The 21924-nt window shown below is 39.0% G+C and overlaps 1 protein-coding gene across 1 annotated transcript in view; it reads left to right on the forward strand.

Moving 5' to 3' along the window:
- Positions 1 to 4384: 4384 nt before the first annotated feature.
- Positions 4385 to 21924, forward strand: part of mxd4 (MAX dimerization protein 4) — a 32826-nt gene continuing 15286 nt past the window's right edge. The window contains exons 1-3 of the mRNA XM_047364603.1: positions 4385 to 4609; positions 5062 to 5161; positions 13196 to 13225. Coding sequence (XP_047220559.1) covers positions 4546 to 4609; positions 5062 to 5161; positions 13196 to 13225 — 194 coding nt within the window. The 5' untranslated portion in view covers positions 4385 to 4545. The remainder of the gene's footprint in view (positions 4610 to 5061; positions 5162 to 13195; positions 13226 to 21924) is intronic.

Raw genomic sequence — 21924 nt, forward strand, 5'->3', positions numbered from 1 at the left:
GGGTATTGTAGTAAAGATGGTATATAAAATTGCAGTCCAGAGTTTTCAGATTTTATTTGTAAATGGAGTTATAAAGGTGAAAGCCATGAACTAATCTTAACAATGGATAGGGTTTGCAATTTATCTTTTTATCATTCTAGGGAAAAAAACATAAAAGCAACATGCAAATGCCAGCATGAAAGTGGTTTCCAGGAAATAGATCTAAAATTTAAACAGCAATGCAACTACTACTGATCACAAGGAGTTAGCTCATGTCATGCCTTTGAAGCTGTTATTTCTTTCCAAGCACTGTGTAACTGAATAATTACTGTAAACGCAGTATAAAGCCACATATTTCTTCTGAAATTACCATCAGCTTTCAGAGAAAACAGAATTTCTAAAACAGAAGTGACACTGTGTTTATGATGAAAACTGCTTGCTTATAGAATTATCCTTTCCGGGTTATGATCAACTGACTTATTTGCATTGGGATGGCGCTGGGCACCTGCAAGGTCAAACAAGTGTTTAACCTGGGTAAGTGCATACCTCATGTGCCTCAGTGAACCTGTGGCTTCCTTCAATTAGACTGTAGTTGAAGTTTTAAAGAGTTCACTGGCACAGTGCAGGAGTCTTATTGCACGTGTACCAAACTCAAACGTTTATATAACCACCATTCACTGCAATTACAGCGGAAAGTCTCTACCAGCTTTGCACATCTAAAAACTGAAATGTTGACTAATTCTTCTTTGGAAAATGGATGGATAATTGTTGTGAACATGTTTTTTTAAGTTCTGCCACAGGTTCTCAAATATATTAAAGTCCAGGACATTTTAAAACATGACTTTGCTTTGATCTAAAACTGTCCATTGTACCTCCAGCTGTTTGTTTAGTGTCCTGCAGGAAGACAAACCTCTGCCAAAATCCAAAGTCTTTTGCAGCCTCTGACAGGTTTTCTCCTAGTATTCTCATGTATTTTAGAAGTCCACCTATCTTTATGTCAACTCTGAGCAGCTTCCATATCCCTGCTAAAGAAAAGCTTGTTCACTAATGTTCTCTGAAAAACCTCTGATGCTTTCACAGAACAGTCAGATTAAATTTTACACAGGTGGAATCCATTTACTAATTAGGTGACTTTTGAAGGCAATTGGATGCATATGATTTTACTTAGGGGCAAACGAGTAAAGGGGCTGAATACAAATACATCTAACTCTTTTCAGATTTTTATCTGTAAAAAAATGTTTAAACCATGTATCATTTTCCTTACACTTCATAATTCTGTACTACTTTTTGTCCCACTTTCTGTTGATCTTTTAAATAAATAAATAAAATCCCTTGACTTCTGTGGTTGTTGTGTGGCAAAACACTGCTGTATGTGATCATTGTAGAGAAGAACACTTCACAACATAATTTATGCAAATGTAACTATTACATACTCAGCATCTAGACATGATCATCTATCTTGGTGTGGCAGCTAACAACTGTGAAAAGCTTAACATACTTTAGGTGGTTCTTCAGTTTTCACATTACTCTTGTTAAACTTGCTGTCATTAACAAAACTCCAGAGCCACACACTAACTTACAACATACTACGATAAACTATCTTACTGTATGGGCCCATGGGGATCTCATATGCCACATATCACTAAGAAAGTACAACACAAACAATATTTGTGGTCCTTGGGGTCTTCATAATTCACACTGAGAGTCACTTCCTCAATGTGGTGTGTTTGTGATTTCTTCAGAATGCAGTCCAACAAACATCTGGCGGCAAGCATTAGAAACTGCCTGCCATGCACACAAAAATCCACATTTGCAACCCCTCTAAAGATATTTATAACTCTTCCATTTCTGCAAAGCCTCTGACACTTTACTTTTGTGCTCACTTGGTTGTGGATGGAACAATATTTTTCCCCATTGAGAGAAGTTCAAGAGCAGATCTCTGTCACATGATTTGGACTTCACACATGGATCATGAATCATAACTGCAGACTTAACTCAGCAAAGGCATAAAATAGCTAGCTCAGTTGTAGAAAAATGCTAGCTTAGTTAGCCTTTTTAGAGTGTATTTTTACAATATTGTGTACAATAAAAAGGAACATGTGTCTAAAACATTAAATTGTGAAGCTTGAATTAGGGCCTTTTGACTGTATGCCCCCACTCTACGATTTAATTCTAATTCAAATTCATGTCTTTGCACATTTGACCTTTGGGATAGATGATATAAAATATCATACCTATATCTATACATATATAAAATCATAACACAGCATATTTGAGGGACATTTCACTTGATCAACTGAAGAGATTTAGGATATTCTGAGTTCATGAGAATGGGACTGACAAGTTAAGTCATACAAGTCAACATAAAAACTAATGGACAGATGGACAATCTAAAACCATAATTATACACCCATGCAAAAAATAATGACAACTGTAATGCACTTTTAAAAAGGTAGTTTGGGCCAAATAAAAACATTTCAAGGACAAATAAGGTTTTACCTATATAATAGTACTTAACCTGTAATTAGACAAATGTTGCAGGTAGGACATTGTTTCATAAGAACTCAAAATATACAATTAGCTTTACATTTTAAACGCAAGTGCTGAGACTCTTTTGTTGCACATTTATTGGCATCCCTGGTAGAGATGTTAAGAAAATTATTCTGCAGTTGCCTAAGCTTGCTCTTTGTAATTTGGAAAAATTCAACTATTGAGTACATTTATTCAGTGCTAAAAAAAAAATCATGTTTTATTTTTTAACAAAATCACTGGTGGCATAATTATTAATACCACTAGCAACACATTTAAAAAAATTATAATTTATACTTTACTTTTTTTCCTGTGACTCACTATGGAATAAGCAGTAGAAAATGACTGACTGACTGACTTTTTTCAGTTGATCAGAGTTTGTAAGAACTTTCAATTTACAATCCATAACTTTCTGTTCACTTGGAAATAAACATGACATAAGGCCCATTTCTTTTAGCCATTGGCCACAAGGGTGGATTATTGCCAATATTTATATTGCCCCCATGCACAAGGAAACGTAAAGGAGGTAAGAAAATATATATCCAAACGTGCACTGTTAGAGATCTGCAGCAAATAGCTGCACCTTTGGGACAGCAAGTCTTGATGGCAACCATTTGATGGTGTCTACATGTCAGCCTGTTGTTTTGTTGCTATGCCAAAAAACATTGTCTGTCCCACCATCAGAAATGTAAACATGTGAGGTTTCTTAACCTCTCCAGAGAATTTTACTGCAGCATTGTGTTTTGAGAAGATCAGACTAATATCAAGATCAACTTTAGTTTGAAATAAACCTAATTATACAAATGTAGCTCACTTTTGAGGACAGTCTAGGCCCTGTGATGTTGTGGGCCTCTTTCTCTTCCAAAAGCCACTTGAACCTTGTGTATTGGTATTGAATTTTTATTTTAAAAAGAATAATCTTTTTGAAATAGCATTACAATAATTAGAATGAATTACAATAAAAAATACAATAAAAAAAGAAAAGTGAAAATGGGTCTTCATTGAGTCTAAAGAATCTAAAACATTTGGCCAAATCAACATCACATGAAATGTTGCAGAAGACAACGTTCTGCTCCTATAAGCAAAATGGGTTGTAAAATGTTTGACGAGGAGGTTACCAATAATTTGGTTACTTTTTAAAGTTTTATTGGTATTGGAATTTTTCCCCAATTAAAAAATGTTACATTAAAGGTTGGATCTTACGTTTTCAGGGTAGGGCATGCTACTGCAATAAAAAAAGTAATTTATTTTAAGGCCTTTACACAACTTTACAAAGGCCAGGAAAGATGAGGTAAGATGAGGTAAGAAAAAAAACATTTAAAAGGAAATGAGTGATGCAAATGCGTTTTATCTTTACAGCTGGCTCAGCTTGGGGTTATGGGTTTAGCTACAGACTTTCAGGATGACTTGGACAGGAAATAAAGACAAAACACCATCCGTGTGTGGCTGAGTACTTGTTGTCATGCAACATACTCTTATGAGAAATGATTGACGTACATAATAGAGCCTTGTTGACTTAATGATTGCCGTTAATGCCACGGCCAAAACGCAAAAATCTTACTTTAAGAAGTTATCTCCGTTTGGGAAACCAAAACGTTCAACTAATGAACACACCCACCCTCTCTCTCACTAGCCAATCAGACGCCTGCACTAAGAGCGGAAAGCCAATCAGCATTAACATAGGCGGACACTGGTGGCTGTTGCTAGGGCATATCGCCAATGACTTCACCCGGTCAAGCCAATGACATCGCACGGAGGAGTCTCATTGGCGTAGGAACACCTAGGAGATGTTTTCTGATTGGACAGCGGTGTAATCAGTCAGTTTCCTGAGTTTAGGTGCTGCTGCTACTGTAGTTTGGAGTCGTCAGGACTCAGAAGTGAACGTAGCAGCGTTAAGGCACCGCTGAAGAACAGTTTTTATTTTCCACCATCATTCCATTATTTTATGAATTGTATATTTGTGTAGAAACATATATATATATATATATATATATATTTTTCTTTCTATTTTTTAAAGAATAGCAAGACCCGGAGAAGATGGAACTGAATTCTCTTTTAATTTTGCTGGAGGCTGCAGAATATTTGGAGAGAAGAGACAGAGGTATTTAAAGCTGAAGTGACAGGCATTCATATGAAGGAGTTGTTTTGTGACTAAGTAAATTAGGAGAAGATACGATTGAATTCTGCTGGTGTTTTAACACATATCCTGCCTATAGTGCAGGTATGATGTCACTTGTTTCTCAATGGGACACAGACAAGGCGATGGGTATAAAGTGGACGCAGAAACATGATGTGCTTCAGAAAGAATGATGTAATCTATTTTTTTGTTTATATATGTGTGTTTACGTTTTTTGTTTTTATATATGAAAACGGTTTTAAAAACAGTTGCATTAAAAACACGTTTTATTTTGCACTCTGTGCCTTTGGATAAAAACAGTGGCGGTGAAAAGCTTAACTCTTGAAATGATTGAGCCATCATAGCAATTTCACATGTTCCCAAAATGACTTATTCGCTATCAGTAAACTAACATTTTGTTCTATGTGTGTCTACAGAGGCAGAGCACGGTTATGCGTCTGTTTTACCGTACAGCAGCGACTTTTCCCGAAAGAAAACGAAAGCCACACCAATTTCCAGAAAAGCTCTGAACAATAGGTAAATATACATAGCTGTCTAAGTCTTGCCTTCGTGTGCCATGTCATTGTAAACTCTAGTGGTGCAGTAGCATGTGTATAACAGCCCTGCTGGTATGCATGCATGTATGTCTGGGCTGGGCTCGGATCAGTGTGTTTTGGTCTCTCCAATCAACAGTGCCACGCGTACACTGTCAACTCTCCTGCCTCTGTCTGTTTCACTGATTCCCTCCCCATGCTGAGAGCCCAGAGAGAGAGAGAGAAAGAGCAAAACACACGCACACCCGACATGCATCTAACCTTTCGTTTCTGCAGCATGTCTCGCACAGCTTGCAATACTTTAACAGGAGTTAAAATGTTGCGTTTTTCAGTGTTTTGTTTGGTGTGTCTGGTTGCAAAATGAAAGTCCTGCAAAAGAAAAACAGAGAGTGTCACAGGGTCGCATTTTGGTTTGAACCGTCCGTGTTTTTTCAGTTTTTTTTCTTCAGACCTTGCTGAATGGCCTCTCCCACTGAGAAAACACATACTTAAAACGTTCTACTGAGCTGAATTACACAAATGCAGCTTTCAGTTTTGGTTCCGTTTTGCCTTATGATTTCAAATGCTAAAGGTCAATATTTAATCCTTTTCTCAGAATAGCTCAGGGTTCACCCCCTGATGCAATGAGATTTTGTGTCTTATTTATATTTTATGTGAGTTGCATATCAGCTTATTTCACTTGGTACGTTTTTGGTTTTATTGGATTATGAAAAGAAACAATCATAGTAATTTAATTTACTTTTGTATTATTTTCTGCAAAACTTTAATAGTGAGAGATTTTGACCCACCAATGACCACAAAATTACTCTGAGTGACTTCCTGCTGTTAAATATTATTTACTGGTGTTATATAACCACATTTCCATATAGCAGAGCATGAGTAGATTATAGAATATTAATTTAAATTGTTGTTTGTCAGTGCACATAAATCTCCCTGTAGTGATGCATGGTCAGTACAAAATGTCCCGCTGCACTCTGAACTATTTAGTACATGAAAAAGTTGGGTATCAAGCAACCAAAGCTACAGAGATATGAAAGGGCAAAGTTACCAACACCCACCCAAAATACCCCTGTGGGCAGTAAACAACCATTTTCAACCCAGGTACGTAACCGTTATATATTAGTATATTTCTTCTTGCAATATTTCCATAGATTGTGGTTCTCTTATGAAAACATAAGAGATTACATCTTCAAACTAAACTTATGTAACCCCGAGCGACATCCTCATGACTTAAATTTGACAATTGACTTTAAATGATCAAAGTGGGTACAAAGCATCCCTGATATGGGTGCAAAATGAAACAAGTGCAGGTGGCTGCAACCATAACATTTTTAAATTTTGGTATAGCTTGATACTGGCAACAGTTTCATGCCTATAAGCATCTAATAGTTTACCTACAGTAGATAACACACTTGATGTCTTCATTCAGTTTAAATCCAGATTATTTGGGCGTGCAGGCCTAAGATAACAGTTAGTCTGAGTGGGAACAGGACCTTAGTGGACGTCTGCCGTCTTAAAACCATTCCAGTATGTCATAGCGGCCTTTAGAAACACTATTTTACTGAGCTTTTAACCGTCACCACGTTGGCAGTAGATGGTTATTTACAGAGAAGCCTTGATTATTTACAGGAAATACAGGGAGGAGGCAGTGCACCACTGATGATCTTCCAGTGTGAAACTCATAGTGAGAGCAGAACATTTCAACTTTTTCAAAGTAAATTATAGAATAATTATTACTAATAAAAACTTTAGACAGTGTAAAAATCTTTAAAATTGCGATCTTTTAAACAGTTTTGTTTTTCTGCTAGGTATAATCTGATTGGAAAGAATTTACAAGTTCCACTTTCAGTAATGTTACACACAGGAATGCCACTGGTGGTGCACAACCTCCCATCTCCATTTCTGGTTATAAATGATTTCACGGAAAATAATCATCCAATGCAAACGTAGCAAGGGTTTAAAGGCTTATTTATACTAAAGGAAGATGTTATTTACTGCAGGAAAGATGTAGAACTCTGCTGCAGAAACCTTGAACCAGCCCTTTAAGCCTGAGGGTCTATTTTCAAAAAAATGCAAATGGCATTTCTCAACTTGTACAATGCCTAAACTGCTAATCTAACAGAAAGGTTCTGGAGGATGATGTGGATGTGAAAATGTGAGAGTAAATTATTCTGGGCCTGAGTAAATAAGGTTTAAATGGCCAAAAATAAATTCTGCCTAACAAAAAACAGAAACCAAACCTTCCATACAAAACCTCTTACCCTTGCTGTAAAGAAGGAAACAAACACATTTAATTGTAACTACAACATCCTAGTGAAACCTGTAGCTAGTCTGGTGTCAACACAAAAAGCAATTGAAAGGTTATACATGTTTAGACTGGTTTTTTTTGCATTGCATTGCTGTGGTCAGTGGATATAAGAATGAAGTAGATACTTCAGAGAGGAGTCTCAGATGAAGACCTGGACATATGACGTGTGTGTGTGTCGGTCTCAGAGTTAGTCAGCAACGACCGTGTTATTGTTGCTAAAGAGGCCAAGTCCCTTGTAAGGGGACCCTCGGGTTTAAGAGGTTAACATGTTGACAAACTGCAGCTAATCTATAAATATTACAGGCTGTAGCCTATTTGAAATGTCAATTTAGTAATTAATCGGGTAATAAGTCCTTTAAGCTCTTGTTGCTCAAAACAGAGTTGTACCACCGGATTGACCTTTCTTTCATTTGTCTGTAGACTCTGTTGAATCAAGTGCAGACACACCCTCAGTAGGCTGCCAATCTGGTCTTTCTTTGACACTATATGCATTTTTTGTGGGTTATTTGATCCAGGTGTGTAATGGTGAATATATTCGGTCAGTAACTACCTATTATTCTGCATAAATTAGTTATTTGACAGTCCAAAGGAACTTGTATGACTTATTTGTTTGTATAAAGCATCCCATTCAAAAAAAAAGCTTGATTTGTGGCATAGTAGCAAAATCACTTCACAGTAGTCAAACTATGAGGTGTGTCATTGGTTGAGGTTAAGGTGGAAAGCTACACCTGGTTTGATCTGGGTCCAGCTTTGTAAGATCATAAGTGATACTGCAAGGGTAGCAAGTGTATCCAGGTCCTACCGCATTCTGTTAATACTTCAAGGAAATTCATCTGTTCAAACGGCTGAATGATGAAAGGGAATGCGGATGTGCCCACTAGGTGTGGTGGCCAACACACACATATACACACACCTGTGGAGACGCCCACCAGGTGTGAGGTCTGCCTTTAACGACACCTTGCTGTAACTACCCTGCATCCAAATTCTCCTGCATCATTTGTAGATATAGACAGGAACTTTAGGGTGGAGTCTTGACCTGAAGCAGACTGTAATAATAAGTAGGCTTTAGAGAATTTTAAAATATGGTCAAATCTTTTAAAATTAGAACAGGTGAAATGTTTTTGAGCTGGTTCTGTGAGAAAAAGAGACCATATCCATATAAAATGAAGCAATCCTGATATAGGTGCTTTTGCATTATTGCTGTATTTTGATTATCTTGGTGCCTGTTTCACGAATTCTTCTCTGTATTATACACAAATGTAAATAGCCACATGAAAAAGAGTTTTATTTGCAGCTTTGAATTCCTTCCTGTGAGTAGGGAAATGCTGTGTTACTTCCTTCTAAAGACTGATGTGGAGCTTCATTAGTTTTGCATGCCAGACAGTGTGTTTTTACATAACATGTAAAAGTTTGTGTTAACCTGCGGCTGCGGGCATTCCCTTCCTCCCCTTGATTTCCTAGTTGTGCCCTGTGCTTTGACTGGGACATTTCTAACTTCCACCGTGCTAGGAGCAAAACTCTTTGTCTGCTTTTTTAGATCTGCTGCAGTGTGACATCCTGTGCTCCTTCTGGGATGACATTGTGTAGATGGGTCAGTCGCACGGCGTCGTTGTTTGCTGGACAGCTGTGGGAACCACTGCTTTCGTAATCTCGTCGGCTCTGGAGTGGTGGAAAGCCTGAAAAGGACTTGTTGTCAGCCTGGCCCCTTTTGTTACTATTTTTGTTTTTGTTGCTACGGTATCCATGACCGCCTCATGAACGGAGGGCCTGTTTCAGTTGCCCTCCTGGCCGCTGGCATGTCATAATGGGTGGCGGGGAGGGGGTTCTTTCCTTGGAATAGCCCACACACTGAGGAATTCTGCAGCATCTGAAGCCTCCAGACGTCTGAGGGGGTTTTTATTCCATATCCTCGCCGCTGATAAGCCATCGTGCAGAAACGGCAGCAGTGAGTGCTGTGTGCATGCTGTGCCACAGATACTGCACTAAGGATCAGCTCTGCTCTCCCGGCAACTTATTTTTCCCCATTTTGATCCGACTGAAAAAAAAAAATGTAAATGTGAGGCTCTGCTTTTACAATAATATTTTAAAGTTCTGAATGTTGCAAATTTCTGTCACGAAGCTTGTTTGAAAGTTCTCCAGCTACACAGAAATGTTCCAGTGCTTCACTTCCGTAAGCAGTAGAAAATTGGCGAAAATCTGCAGCCAGCAGGGGTGTGACCTTCTTCTGCAGCTGGATGTCTCCCCTTGTAAATGTCGATCAGTTTTCCACTTCAGCTTAAAGGCGTTTCAGCCCTTTTGTCCGCACAGAACGGCTTTAGTTGTAGCATAACCTGTTTACTGCATGTTCTTTGAAACATATTTCATTTGCTTAAGATCAGATCCCAACCATCCCCTCATCTGATTTAAAAATCCTTGTCAAAAACCCTGTTGTTTGCTTAGGTTCATGTTCCTGTTATATGACCTATTTTCTGTTGATATTCCGTTCACTGCCAGATGTGCTGCCGTTTTGCTGTACGGTTTGTTGTTATGCTTAGATGTAGCAAATCAGGGCCAAACCATCACATTATGGCTGCTATGTTGTAATAAGGTGCCTTTGTTTTGATTGAATATGTTGTTTTTGACTCCCGGTCAGTTTGCAGCTTTGCTGATTCGTACCCATATTTCATAACCTCACGTTTCCTCCATTTGTTACCTGTACACAAACCATTTTATACCCATTTTCCTAACCATTGTATTCAGTTATTTTTCTAGGTAAGTAAGTATTTTGATAAATTATGGAGATAAATAGCCATAAAAACGCACAAATCTCTATTATAATTGAATTAAATTGTATAATAATTTCTGTGATTTCATATTAATCCCTAATTCTATTAGTAATGGTTGTGATCCCAGTTTGAGTGGGTAGTCTCTTATGAAATCACACGCATATTCAAACAAAAATATATAGCAGATTTTATTTAACAGACTCAAATGATCATCTTTCCTTAAAGTTGACTTCATATTATTATGTTATAGAAAATTACTTTAACTGATTTGTTGTCAAAGCAGGTACGAACTGACCCCAAGGTGGGTACAAATTTGCCCGGTTAGGAAACGTCGCATGGCAAGTGGTGCCTTTTCTTGCTGGAAAAAGTGAATTTTGTTTTATGCAGTACACTACAGCTGCCTTGTTTTAAAAGTCAGTGTGATTCTTTAATTGTTGTTGTTTACTGCAGGTCATTTTGCCCCTTCACCAGTTCCAACCCCCATTTTATACCCTTTCCCATTTTGTCCCAATTAGGGGGGTGGGCAGTATGGACTAAAATTTTAACCTGATATTTTGTGCTCTTTCCATTTGCACTTTTTTTAAATCAAACTGGCTCTAACTCTGTCCACATCATAAGATCAAAACTTCAAAAAATAAAATGTACCTGTTATCAAAAACTGTATTTTAGTCGTCCTGTTTTACAAAGAAGTTCAGCTGCGCTACTAAACAGCACAAAATAACTACGCATTGCCAGCACTAAGTCGGACCTGTTCCCGGTGCATGTTGGACTCCGACAGGGCTGCCCTTTGTCACCGTCTAGAAATCCTGTCCATAAAACGTATGAACAGGATTTCTAGACGCAGCCAAGGGCCTGAGGGGGTCTGGTTTGGGGACCAGTGGCTCTTGTCTCTTCTTGCAGATGACGTGGTCCTGCTGGCCCCCTCTAGCCAAGACTTACAGCATTCGCAGAGGCGGTTCGCAGCCGAGTGTGAAGCGGCTGGGTTGAAGATCAGCTCCTCCAAGTCAGAGGTCATGGTTCTCAACCTGAAAAGGGTGGCTTGTCCTCTTCATGTTGGAGGGGAGTTCCTGCCTCAAGTGGAGGAGTTCAAGTATCTCGGGGTCTTGTTCACAAGTGAGGGAAGAATGGAGCGGGAGATTGAAAGACGGATCGGTGCGGCTGCCGCAGTAATGGGGGCACTTCGCCAGCTCATTGTGGTGAAGAGAGAGCTGAGCCGAAATGCGAAGCTCTTGATTTACCGGTCAGTCTACGTTCCTACACTCACCTATGGCCATGAACTTTGGGTCATGACCGGAAGAACGAGATCCCGGATACAAGCGGCTGAAATGAGCTTCCTCCATAGGGTGGCCGGGCACTCCCTTAGAGATAGGGTGGCTCGAAGTAGAGCCGCTGCTCCTCCACATCGAGAGGAGCCAGTTGAGGTGGATTGGGCATCTATAACGGATGCCTCCTGGACGCCTTCCTCGGGAGATGTTCCAGGCACGTCCCACCGGGAGGAGGCCCAGGACACGGCCCAGGACACGCTGGAGGGACTATGTCTCTCAGCTAGCAAGGGAACGCCTTGGGCTCCCCCTGGAGGAGCTGGAGGAGGTGTCTGGGCAGAGGGACGTCTGGGTGACTCTGCAGAGTCTGCTGCCCCCACGACCCGGTCCCGGATAAGCGGAAGACGACGAGTACGAGTACAAAGGCCTAAATTTCATATAATTTAATTTAAACATGTATGTTGTTTTGCAATTTTATATTCATTTTGGTTTTGTTCCCGGTTTGAGCCAGTAGATAGTAGTTTATGGGACTGATAAATCACATTTAATTGCAGTGAACAGTGAGAAGATTATTCAAATGACTTCAAATCAGTGGTTTTCCAAGTGGGTGTGAAACATCCTCAGTGGCAGAGGGCTGCATTTCATACCTGAAAACCGCTGCTAAAAAATGACCAAAACAGCAAAAGCATAAAAACACCAAAGTCTGAAAGAATTAAACAGATAAATAATTTTCTTAAATGCTTAAATTTCTCTTATAGTTTAATAAAATGGTAACTTTTTTTGGGCTATTTTATATGACACTCTGGTTGTTTTTACATTTTTCCAAGCATTATTTTTTCAAAAATAAAAGCAGAATTGTTTTTACAGTTTTTGTTTTTCCTTTTTTTGGTATACTGAAGACAGATGTGAATATTTTCTAAAGAGCTTTGTGTGGTGTTTCCTTATTAGTGGATTTGATATTAACATTAGCCAAAGTGAAAGAGGTCTTAAGATGCTTAGAGGCATCGGAGTTCCTTTGTGAGGAAGCTGAGTGTAACAGCTTATTACACACCTTAGTCCGAGGGTTATCTTTGTTGGCTGACCCCTCCCCGGCAGGTTAACAATGGTCTTGAGTTTCCACCATCTGTACAGACTGTACTCGCTGAGGATTCGTGTAATACAAACTCCTCATTAACCTTTAACCTTTCCGCCCTGATGATCGTCAACTGCCCTGAGAAGCTCAGACCTAGATCGATCTGTGTTCTTTTAATAACACGTTGACTCTTTACTACCTTTCTTACCTTAAATAATAATTTCTTTAATCACCTTAGTAAATATTAATACTGTATGAAAATCTGATGATGCGTTGGGACAGGCAACCTGTGGCCATGCTTGTACACGTTTCTGCGCTTTTTCAGTCAAATTTCAGTCAATATATAGATTTCTTCACTTTTAGAGCCTTTTTGTTGCATTTCTTTATTTTCTACCTAAGACCTCAATGTGCGTTGTAACCACATGCAGGTAAATCAAAACCTCTCTGATCTCTTTGGATATTTTCATCTGACACTTTGTTGCTTCAATGTGTTGTACATTTACATAAAAACTTATTTTGCCTCTTACCATTACACAGAATCTTTCCGGTTACGTCATACATTTTGGGCATTATGATTTTCAGTCCTGACAGTGGTCTTTTCTTCTTTCAGATCGTCACACAACGAGCTCGAGAAACACAGGTAAGTTGACATCTAACTCTCTGCAACCCTCCCCGTTTTTCTTATGTCCATTTTATTTTCTGATGGTGTTTCTGAGCTGCTCCCGGCTGCAGGTAGATGTCAAATTTATTCCTGTAGGTGAAAATCAACCTGCCATGCTGATCAGATGTGAGGTCATCTTCAAAGAGTGAAAGATTTAGATGATTAATTCCTTGTGTCTGAAATCAGATAATGAGATGATTTCAAAGAGCAGCACGACATGCATTAGATCTGTCTCCATTTCATGGCTGAAATTCGCAGGCAGACGGGGAAATCCTGTCAGAAATGCGATAATCCTGTCCAGAATAACGCTGTTAATGGAGGCAGGGAGAATCTGGCCTTTTTTTTTGACATTTCTCCAGACTCAGAAGTCCACAGATGGCACGGCACGCACACTCTGATCCTGCCTTTTCCCAGCATGCCCCACTCTGAAGCACAAAATTGTTTTTCTTCTGCTTATTTTTGGGAACGACTCTCACGACTCATGGTGTGGGTATGAGAAGCACAGATGACTGTTTTTGCTCTGGTTTGACTTTATCTTGCCAGGAAGCAAACTCTACCTAAACAAAAGAGTGATTTTCTCAGTTTTATGCACTGCCATGCAAAGTATTCTTCATTTTACAAAGCTGAAAGTGTTTTTGTGGGATTCTATGTGACAGACCAACACTATTTGTTGTATAATAACAAAGTGGAAGGAAAAATATACATGGTTTTTGACATTTTTCACCAACACAAATTGGCTTGTGTGGCATGCATTCTACTCAATCACACTAAATAAGTACTTACATCTTCACGCAAGCTTTGCACATCGAAACACAACTTTGCAAAATAGCTCAAGTTCAGTCAGATTGGATGAAGAGTGTCTGTGACCATCAAATTTTAAGTCTTGCCAGGAATTTTAATTTGGATTTACATCTCGACATTCTAACAACTGAATGTGCTTTGATTTAAATTTCTCCCTACCACCTTTGACTATACATTTGGGGGATTTTTTCCTGCTGCAAGGGGAACCTCTGCCCCAGTCTCAAGTGTTTTAAAGCCTCTAACAGGTTTTCTTCAACCTGTACTTGGTTCCATCCGTCTTGCAGTTAACTCAGACCAACTCTGACCCTGCTGGAGAACAGCATTCCTACTAAAGCTGCTTGCTTCCCCACCAAGCTTCACCATGACGAGTGTGTGTTTAGGGTGATGTGGTGTGTTATTTTTCAGACAAAAATTGAGCCTTGCATGTAGGCCAACAAGTTATATTTTGGTCCCATCTGACCAAAGCACCTTCTTCCACAAGTTTTGCTTTAAGTCTCACTTTTTGTGCTTTTCCTTTCAACATTGGGTTTCTGCTTCCCTTCTTCCATAACAAACCTATATTTGTGGCGTGCAGGACTCATTGTTGTCCTGTCAACAGAAGTTTAACTGGTATGAATACTTTTGCATGATAAGGAGATGTAAATACTTTTGGCTCTTTTCTTTCCCTGAAACGCAACTGGGTTTTTCTTGTGGCTTTAGGAAACAGCTGATGTGACTGGCAGCATGTGAGCAGTGGCTGAAACGGGTGTGTTTAATGCTGACACACACTGTCAGGGGTTTGCCAGTCACATGTCTGGGAGTGAGTAATAAAGTGTGTGTGTGCGTGTTTGTGTGTAGCACAAAGCGAAACAAGTAGGGACATATTCCTCCCTGACCTGCCAGACAGAGACGTAGACCTTGGATGATTACGCCGCAGAGATTGGGACACAGTAGTTTCCTCATGTCCACTGCCGGGTGTGGTTGGTTGTTACTAACGAAGTGATGACCAATCAAATTGACAAATGCACATGCCAGTAAAGTGTTCCATAACCAATTTACACACTTCCCTTATCATAAAGGTTGTTTTTTTCTGTCTACGAAAGGTGAATAATCATGACTGTAAAAACCTGAGTTATGAGTTACTGTTCATCAACACCGTGACATGTGATCTGTATCAGGTACAATATTCTCCGGTGTTCTAACACTGGGAGATTGCCCTGTCATTTTTTCATCATGTGTATTGTGGACTCGTGACTGTTTGCGTGGACATTTTTAGTCTGTACATTTGTAATGACAGGGCTCGTGCAGTGATGAATGTCATTTTTTATTATTTGCAACACTATGAGTCAAATCCTTTGTCTGAACAGGTGCCCTCAAATTACAAGGTCTAAATGTACACCAGCTGGACCATGAGACAGTGCATGTCTTGTGCTACATAGTTTGCCTGTTACAGCTGGGCATACGTGGAAAAAATAGTAACAACTGATGCAACGGTGCATGTTTCAAAGCGAACCGTTACGGCACACAAGCCAATTCCTTGTAAATGCAGTCAGACGAATAATACGTGGGTCACAGGTAGGCACTGGCTGGTTACCGCAATTAAGGTATGCCAAGGTTTAACATCCTTTTATTGTGATACCAGAGAAAGTGCCAGAGTGCCCCACCCCCCCCACCCCACCCCTCTGTTGCTGTGCACTGCTGGCCAGCTTGCAGAAAGAAGGCTACTTACAGTTTCTGTCACTTGCAAGAAAAGCAATTGCTATTGTTTGGAAATTTTTCTGGAGCAAAATCGGAAAAGGGAAAATATTTTGTGCAAAAAGCACATTTACTTGACTAATAACTTCAGCTTTTTATTCTATATTTTTACTTCGAAATGTAATCAACACTAAATCAACATTATTGGTTATAGTATTAAATCAACATGTTACATATGTCATTTCAGCAGTGGTAGGAATAACTGTTGTTTTTGATGAAAGCAGTAAGATCATGTTATAGTTTTTTCTCTTAAAATATTTATGTGATTTGTGATACCCTGAAAGTGCAATGCTGAGCACTATCCACAATAAAAGTACAATGGTGTACAGGAGCTGGAAGTCTCCCCTTCTTGTTTTTTATCAGCAGTGATACTGCTGTATTAGTGGAAATATGGTAAGCCATTGTGTTGTATACCCTCCCACAATTTTGTTTTATCATAATTTGTCCACTCTATTATAGCCTCCTCGCTAGCAACATCTAACATCTGTCTCTGTTTTTGAGCGGAAAGTCTTTGGTCCACCAGTTTAATAAAGGAACCGACCGTTTGGTCCAACCTGAAGCCTACAGCACCAACAGCAAATTTATAAGGCTAATTAACCCTTCAGGGTAGGGCTAAGTAATACTTCAAACTGATGACCACTACAACATAACATTTCCTTTTTAAAAATATCCATATCCTATTGTTATAAGAACTACTATAAGTCTAGTTTGATGTTATTTCAATATCATTACATGGCAAATTGAAATTCTATTGGATACACGTTTAGTTTAGTTTAGTTTAGTTTAGTTTAGTTTAGTTTAGTTTAGTTTAGTTTAGTTTAGTTTAGTTTAGTTTAGTTTAGTTTAGTTTAGTTTAGTTTAGGGAAAAGCATTTAGAGACAGATGATGATGTATCTTCTTCTTATAGGGATCAGCTATTTGCAGGGGAATATTTGAACCATCATCACTTGTGACTTTGAGGTTCATGGGGACACTTGGGATACAGGGTGGATGTAACAGTAAAAAAAATGACTCTTGACCTCAGCTGAACGACCTCAAGATGTATCCTCAAACAAACCTCAGCAATATATAAACAACTTTATTTGCATGACGCTAAAACATAAACGAGTTCACAAGGGCTTGTTCAAGTACCCAGGCTGTTTTATTCTCAATTCCTTAAACATATTTCTACCAACATATTAATTGTTAACTGAACTGAAGATGTTTGAAGAATTCTTCATCTGTTGCTGATTAATTTTGAAACCGTACCTTTTCTGATTGTCCTGTTAAACCAGTTTACAATATTTTTGTAGAGACGCAAACCTAATAAATCCCCAGCAAACCCAGTTTTGTGGTCTCCACCTTTTTCTTCTATCACGCCATCAGATGCCTCCAATGGTGTGACTCAGGGCTGCAGTTTGAGCCCTGACTCAGTGTTTTGGTTCGCCTTCCAAGAGCACATAGCCGGCACATTCAGTGGCTGTCACCTTGTTAAGTTTAGATGCTGGAAGGCGTATTTTAAAGGCGAGGTCTGGTTGGACATGCTACTGGGATTTAATTACACCTGATTCACAACAACAAAATTTGTTTTGCGGTTGTATTTCTAAGAAAGTATTTATGCAAACTCCATAATGTATTTCCCCCAATATTCTTTAAAATATGTTCAAAAATAACACATTGAAGCCCAGAATTATTCATACGCATGGCAGATTTCAATGTACTTTTATTTAACCAAGACGTTTGTGTCTGATTGGAAATGAGACAGACAACTCTCAAAATATTCTCATGTAAATTGAGTATCGATGTTGAAATGGATAGCCCATCTGTTTGAAAGGCTTACTTACCACCACCCTTATCTTCAGCTCCCTCCACAGCTTCTCTATCAGATTAGATTTGGCCAAGAAAGAGTCCATCAAAAGAAAAATGTTTAGTAAAATCAAAAGATCACATTAAATCCAAATCTGTCAGGGGAACAAAAACTTTTGACTTAACTTTATTATTTTCAATGTACTGAGTTACATTTTACACAACATTTAGCAAAATGTGTCCAATCCCAATCAACCTATATATTGGTGATGTGCACATGTAACAGTAGTAGTGATGGTTCACATACAGTATGGTTGCAATTTATCATTTATGTCATAAGTGAAATAGTTTCTGACAAGCTTATAATCACACTACCAATAGATGTAAATATAAGCCGCGCTTGCAGGTTTATGGCAGTACTTTTCAAAATAAATGAATGTGCTCATCTCTACATTTCGCTCTGGCCGCTACGCTTTGATTTCCTGCTTATGAGGGTCTGTCGCTGCAGCCTTGGCAGGCATTCAGGAGGCATCACGCACATATTTGTGTCCTGTTATCATACGGCGTCGTCTGCTGAGAGGGTGCTGAGGTCCCACTGGGTCATCTGTCCCAGACATATCCTGCTTATCTGCAGCAGCCTGACTCTAACTATGGCAGCTCATTTTAAATGGTCTCTGTCATGGTTCTGCTTATTTTGTTTCTCCCCTGCAAGAGCTGCAGAGCGTCAGCTTGAGTTTATCGTGAGACCAATTGGTCTTGTGCGGTTGGTATCCTCTGGCATTGCTTCCTTCCCCATTCTTACTTCAACCGCTTTTGATGATGTCTGTGACGTGCTCATTGTGCCACAAGTTTCCCTTTCGAGCAAAGCAAAGAAATTGTGCAACCTTCCCTTTCCCACATGTCACCTGTTTACAAGAACTCTAAACTCAGTAATGTATTGCCCAGCATATCAGCTCCGCTTCTCTTAAACGAGGGAGGGATTTTCTCTCCTATTTTTATCTCCGCTGCTCACTGTCAGGTGCCCTGGCATCTGACATAATTGAGATCAGAGATTTCTTTTTCCCCAAACAGTATGTTCTTACTTCTGTATGCTTCAGTAATGTGCAAAAGTGCCTATTGAATCCAGCTATAATTCACACACCCTTCAGGAGCAAGCAGGACATCTGTCAGCCTTATCTCGCTAATTAAATTTACTCATCTGCTGTCTTCTACTCCTAGCTGAGATGAATGACTTCTTTGCTTTTTGAGTGGCTCTTTTTTCCCCTCCCCACAAAAAATCTGCTCAGCTAATCTGTGCATCTACAGGGCAGTCCGCCCCCCCGTCGTGCTGTTTGAGTTATGCCCATATTTTGGCGAGAGGGAGCCCCATCCACCCCCCTTGTTACTTCACCTCCTTGCTTTCTCTTTCCTTCCTCCAGAGACCACATCTGTTTTTTCTGTTATCTTGATTTTCCTTTGCCTCTCCACCTCCTTGTTCTTGCGTCTCCATTTCTGCTCACTAAAAGTCTTTGAGTCAGCAGAACCCAGAGGCAAAAAAATGGCATAGGACAGCTTGCCTTTTATAGAAGACCTTGATGACTCTATTGGAATATAAAACATCTTTTTAGCGGTTTAGTTTCTTTGTGTGTTTTTTGGTGCATTTTATCTTAGATTATGAGGTGCACAATTGCTTTAAATACTGTATTCTGCTTTGATAATTAGGCAGTTTAAATATTGCAAAAAACAGCTTAGGAATCTTTCTTTACTCCCACCAGGTTTGCTTTATTGTGACAAGTACACACTCACATGATTGCATATGTAATTTACTTCCTCAACTTCCACAGTGACAGTTAAATTCCCCCTGCGCAAGGCGTCCTGGAGTCCTAAGGCTTGCGCAAGCAGCTAATATAACGAATGATGATCATGGACATGGTCACATTCATTATAGCAACAGTACTCAGAGCTGGAGAAGCAATAACAAGACCTAATGTTGCTCTTATAATGTACTTGTATGTAAAGGGACTATGCCAGATTAGTTATGTAAAGACAATTTCCATTCAAACACATATATAATCATTATGTTTAATAGATGTGCATTTATGTGTTCCAATCTGTACAAGATACACTGCTGTATACAATTTCAATCATTTAAAATCAAAAAGAAAAATATTCTCATCATACAAGTGTGGAAAACGAAAACAGTAAATATGAGGAGAATTTTTTTAATTACAGTAATTGCAGACAACAGCAGTACATAAATAAAATAAGTCAAATGTTGCATTGATGTCAAACTACCTGCATGAAACTTAGCTTGCTGCTTTTGGACAATTGCATAGTGAGCATTAAAATGTCAACATTAGTGTTAGATTTACAATTTTCTAACAATATTTTGTGGTACATGTTCCAATTATAATAACATTTCTTAATTATTATTAAGCCTTTATTTAAACAGGTAATTTCATTAAGAGACAAGTTCTTATTTACAAGACAAACCTGTTTAAATAAGAGACCTGTCAGACCTGTTCTTAACAAAAATCACAATGTGTGGGATATGAATCAATAGCTAATATGTCATGCTTTTACAGTTTGGTCCCTATTTTTTCGTGTACAAAATGGACCAGTCTGCCTCGGTGTACCGACCATACTTCAAATGGTACCCGCTTTTTGATCAGTTATTTTAACTAGTTTATCTATTCTGTTAATAGTCTACTGTAAGGTTGTATTTCTCTATTTACTTGTATCTACATGTAAGAGGTTGCTTATAGTGCTTTTGATTTGACCAGGGGTCACGATTTGACACGTTTCAGATCTCTGTTTATGTCACCTGACTCAAAGAGAAAGCTGGTGCAATATAAAATCTACTGAAAAAAGCATTTATTTAAATTAATTTAGGCTATGCATAGCATTTAGTCATTTTTATGGCTATTGTTCTCCATAAGGTTTATTATTAATAGATTAATTTACCAAGAGTATATTAATCTAATAATTAATCTATGTCCGCCAGCAAAACCCCCAAACATTAGCTCAAAACATCTGATGCTTAGAAGGGAAACTATGCTCAATGCAGTCTTAATGTCTGGACAGTTAGTCCCAGTGGTGCTTGAGTCTATATTGTAAACTAAAGGTGCCCAGATCATGATGTTTCCAGATTTTAATTAAGCAGGTTTAAGTCACTTTCCTCCATAAAGCACTATGTTTAGATTCTCCATAAAGAAAGCCAGATGTTGGTGGTTAGTTTAAAAAGGGTATGATGAGAAAGACAAAGTACAGGGGAAAGGTTTGCTGCCTGAATGTTTCACAGTTATATCCAAGCCCCGTGAACCTGAAAAAGAAGGCGTCCACCGAGACATTCTTGAGTACGGCAGAAAGAGTGGAAAGAGATGCAGCATGGGACGTGGCTGCTACAGTATGTGTGTCAACCAGGCAGCCTGAAATTGAGGTCAGCAGAGCATGCAACACATAACGCTGGAATGTGGAGTTAAGTAACAGAGGCTGTTTTGGAGTGGGGAGCTGGGGGAGGACTTGGCTGATAGCTTGGGGTACTCAAAACTCCACAGTTTTCTGCAGCGGCACTCGTTTCAGTTTGTTTCGATATTTCTGACAAGCATGCAGTCACAAAACACGCTACACTACCTACTTGGAGTTTTTTATTTTAAACAGCTTGTTCATTTTACAATAACATAAATAAATAAATTGAGAAAGAAGGAGTAAATGAAAGACACAACATTAAGGCAAACTAATTGTGATTTAAGACCTATTGTGAAAAATCTGGACTTATTTAGGTGTTGTAAAGGCCTGAGATTTTTATATGTAAGACCTTTGATGACTTTTTAAAATTCTGCAGAAATCCTGTTTCAATATTTCAGTTCTGCACAAACCACAAAGCACTAAAAGATTCAGAAAGCATTTTCCTAAAAGACTCCTTAAGTCCTAAATTTGTCCTTCTCTGGTTAACAATCTAACTTTCCCAGTCAACAAGGAGCCAGAAATCTTCTTTCATGCCACTACATTCTTGTTTGTTAATCATTGACTGAGATCATTATAAAAGCTCTCTATAATAAGGGTTTGATGTGTTTATTGAGCTCTGGGAACTTGTCTCCGCGAGCCCGTTCAAACTTTGCAGATGAGCTCTTCGGCAGTAGATGTTCAGGTCTGTCTTTTGGCATCGTGCTAAAAAGGCTTCGAGAGGCAGGAGAGAAAACCTCGCCTCCATTTTTGCTCACTCACACGCTCACCTCTTTAAAAACCTGTTGACATGTGTTTTTCTGTTAACACCACTGTAAGCTGGCGGCTCTGTGGAAGGGATTTTGCAATGATCCGTACTCACAAGGGGATTGTTTCAGTACACGAAAACTATCAAATGAATCCAATTACTCGGC

Source organism: Girardinichthys multiradiatus, chromosome 5, assembly GCF_021462225.1.
Source record: "Girardinichthys multiradiatus isolate DD_20200921_A chromosome 5, DD_fGirMul_XY1, whole genome shotgun sequence".
NCBI classification, from domain to species: domain Eukaryota; kingdom Metazoa; phylum Chordata; class Actinopteri; order Cyprinodontiformes; family Goodeidae; genus Girardinichthys; species Girardinichthys multiradiatus.